This window comes from Mastigoproctus giganteus, chromosome 8, assembly GCF_048544385.1.
Source record: "Mastigoproctus giganteus isolate SK-2022 chromosome 8, ASM4854438v1, whole genome shotgun sequence".
NCBI classification, from domain to species: Eukaryota; Metazoa; Arthropoda; class Arachnida; order Uropygi; family Thelyphonidae; genus Mastigoproctus; species Mastigoproctus giganteus.
The window spans coordinates 228053326-228056348 of NC_143582.1; the positions used below are offsets into that span (position 1 = coordinate 228053326).

Consider the following 3023-nt stretch of genomic DNA (forward strand, 5'->3'; position numbering starts at 1 on the left):
GCCATTTCTAATACTAACTACTATTAAATGCTAAAATTATCACTAGATGATCACATTGAGTTGCGATTTACTCAAATATGTAACTATCATTAAGGGTAAGGGGAGGGGAGGGGAGGGGAGGGGAGGGTCGAAGAGGGGTTTTTGCTTTCCTAAAGGTGAATCTGATCGCAGTTGAAATTTGAAAGAAACGAGAACTATTCAATTAATTCTAAGAGTTTATTTTTTTATGAAAAGATAAAAATAGTTCTGAAGACATCAGACAGAACTAGAAATGATATACAGTTTCAACTAAGGTTGAAATCCTGATCTCGATCACTAACACCTACCGTTACAGTTTATAAAAAAATATATCTTCATTGAATAAAAAATAAAATCTTTAATATTTCTGCTCAAACAGGAGTAGTGAAGCTGATCTCCGGGAATATTTAAATATAAGGAATTTAAATTTAAGAAATAATCCTATCTTTCTAATTATTCTAAATTTCGCTCTTGGCTGACTCACAAAATATATTCTGGACGAAGAAAAGCGGACTTCAGAAAGCATTTTCTTTGTTGTACACCAAGATTATAAACAAATAAATTTAAAACTTAATACTCCCTTTCCATCACATTTCCTGTACCTATTTGGCAAAACAAATATTTCTATTTTAATTTGTAAGATCGACTTCTTACAATATCTTTGGGAAGGCTGTGCTGTTTGTTTTTCTCTTTGGTTCCATTCATAAGAACCCTTGCTTTTGGAAGAGTTCTTATGGATTGATCGTTTGAACCCTTGATTGTGTATAATCAAGGATTCTCTTGATTATACACAAATGTAACTTGGTTACATATTTTTATGTTGTTTTTGTTAGCCACCTACATTGACTTGATTAAATTACATGAATTGCTTCCAGGCATCAATCAATTCTGTTCCTTTAAATTTCTCGTAAAACTTTTCATCCAATCTTCGCGATTGTTCTTCAGATAACAAGGATCTCCAATCTCCAATTTGACCTTTACGGATGAATTCCATTTTGGCATTGATGTTGGCAGTTGTAGTGCCATTGTATACTCTATAACATATTTTATTCCTTCAGGTACTGAGGGAGATTTTAGCATTTCTGGAGACGGATGTGATAGTTTCTCAAAGGTATCATTTAGATTCGTCTTCATATTCTTAAAGCTACTGTGTTCCAAAATACTATTCAGCACTGTTGGATCTTTCTCTAGAAGATCGACGTGGTCTTTCCCAAGAAAGCTGGCGAGGTCTAGAATTATTTGACGGGTGTTTTTCTTCATGGTCTCGTAAGTGGTAAAGAAAACGTTGCTGTGTTTGCGGTGGTTGTATCCGTCTAGTGTGTGATCAAAATAACCGTCATATGCAGTCTGTCCACGTATAAAATTCTCAAAATAATCATCGAAATGTCCATTCCAAAATTCAAAGCCAAGAATCGATCTGCACTGGTGGTAATAAGACACGCAACAGTCTTTGGGATTTCTTGCAACACAGATGTATTTTGCATCGGGAACAAAGCTGAATTTACTCAATGGAATGTGCGTCTTAATGGCACTTGGCTGAGGCATATTCTCAACCACTGAAGCTCCTACCATATCAATGAACGGCGTTGCCATTAAGAAATCAAATGGATTTTCAAGTGGAACGCCTTTACGGAACAGAAGAAGAAGAATATTTTGCATCCAGGTTGTCCCACACTTTTGGTAAGTCACTACGAAGACATCACCAGAACGAGGCCGGAACTGCAAAGCAGAACGGCAGCAATCAGGAGAGAAGAAATTGGGAAAGAGAACGCCATCAATCATTTGAAATTTTAACTTTTGGGCGACTGCCATGGTGTGTGTGGATATCTGAAAATAAAAGAATGCAAGTTAAAGGAAGAAACATTTTCAGATTTCTTTAATATTGATATATTTCTTATTCTAAATGGATACGATATCATATTAGCATTATATCGTGTCTAATAGTTTTAACAGCTAGAAGTAATACATCGCTAGAATTACATTAGATTTACGAGGTTTGGCTATTAAATAACGAGATTAAGCATGCGGCCAACGTACCCACCCAGTGCCCCTTGTGAAACAAGAGAAGACAGTTGTTCCATAGTCGTCTGCGAAGTCACGACTGTGGAACAAAAGTGACAGACAAAAGAATCGAACAATGAATCAACCTAAAATTTTTAACAAAACAAAAGAGAACACCAACTGAAAGTTATGAGTTGCTATGTAAAGTGTATGGGAAAGATACTATGCCAAGAGCTCGTGTGTTTGAATGACATAAAAGATTTTTAGTATGAAGAAAGAATGTGAAAGACGATGAACGACGAGACAGATTTTAACTGAAAATTTAGGCAAGAGAAAAGTGTGTGCCAGATGGTGTAGCTCAAAGAATGAAAAGATTCTGTCTGTGAAGATGTTTTGAAAAAAAAATAAGAAATTCCATACTTTCAAAATATTGACCAAAGTTGGCTGAAGTATTCAGAAACTGAAAGGCAATCAGTGCAATAGAAGACGAAAAAAATAAGAAAATAATTATGATATTAGGGTCCCCCCCGTAAATGATTACATCTACCCATATATTTATCTTGTCTGTAAATTCCGTGTGTTCTCTGGTCGATTTGCCGGACGAAAAAACCCCGTTGTTTCTCGTTTTCTTCTATATTAAAGGAATTATTATCGCCAAGTACGCACCACCAAATCAGACTGTCAATGAAACACACCACATCGAAGTTCTGATGGCTGTGTAAAAAAATTCGAAGGAAGAGACTTGAATTTTGGAAGGATGGTTGGATGGTCCATGAAGACCATACTCCAGCACTCTATTCACCTGTTTCTGGCTGAAAAAAAAAAAAAATCCCTGTGTGTGAACAGGTGAAAAAAACATCCTGTCCAACTCCATGTGTATGAATGCACGTAACCCTACTCGCAAGGCCTAGACCCTAGGGCCTTTTTCATTTCCCCAAACTGAAAAGTGTGCTGAAGGAAACCCATTTTCAGTTCATTAAAGGCATTCAGAAAATAATGACTGA

General features: G+C 36.2%; 1 protein-coding gene across 1 annotated transcript; it reads right to left on the reverse strand.

Moving 5' to 3' along the window:
• Positions 1 to 900: 900 nt before the first annotated feature.
• LOC150082391 (sulfotransferase ssu-1-like) lies at positions 901 to 1830 on the reverse strand. The gene has a single exon (XM_090380507.1). The coding sequence runs from the start codon at positions 1828 to 1830 to the stop codon at positions 901 to 903; it is 930 nt and encodes a 309-aa protein (XP_090236633.1).
• Between the last annotated feature and the right edge of the window lie 1193 nt (positions 1831 to 3023).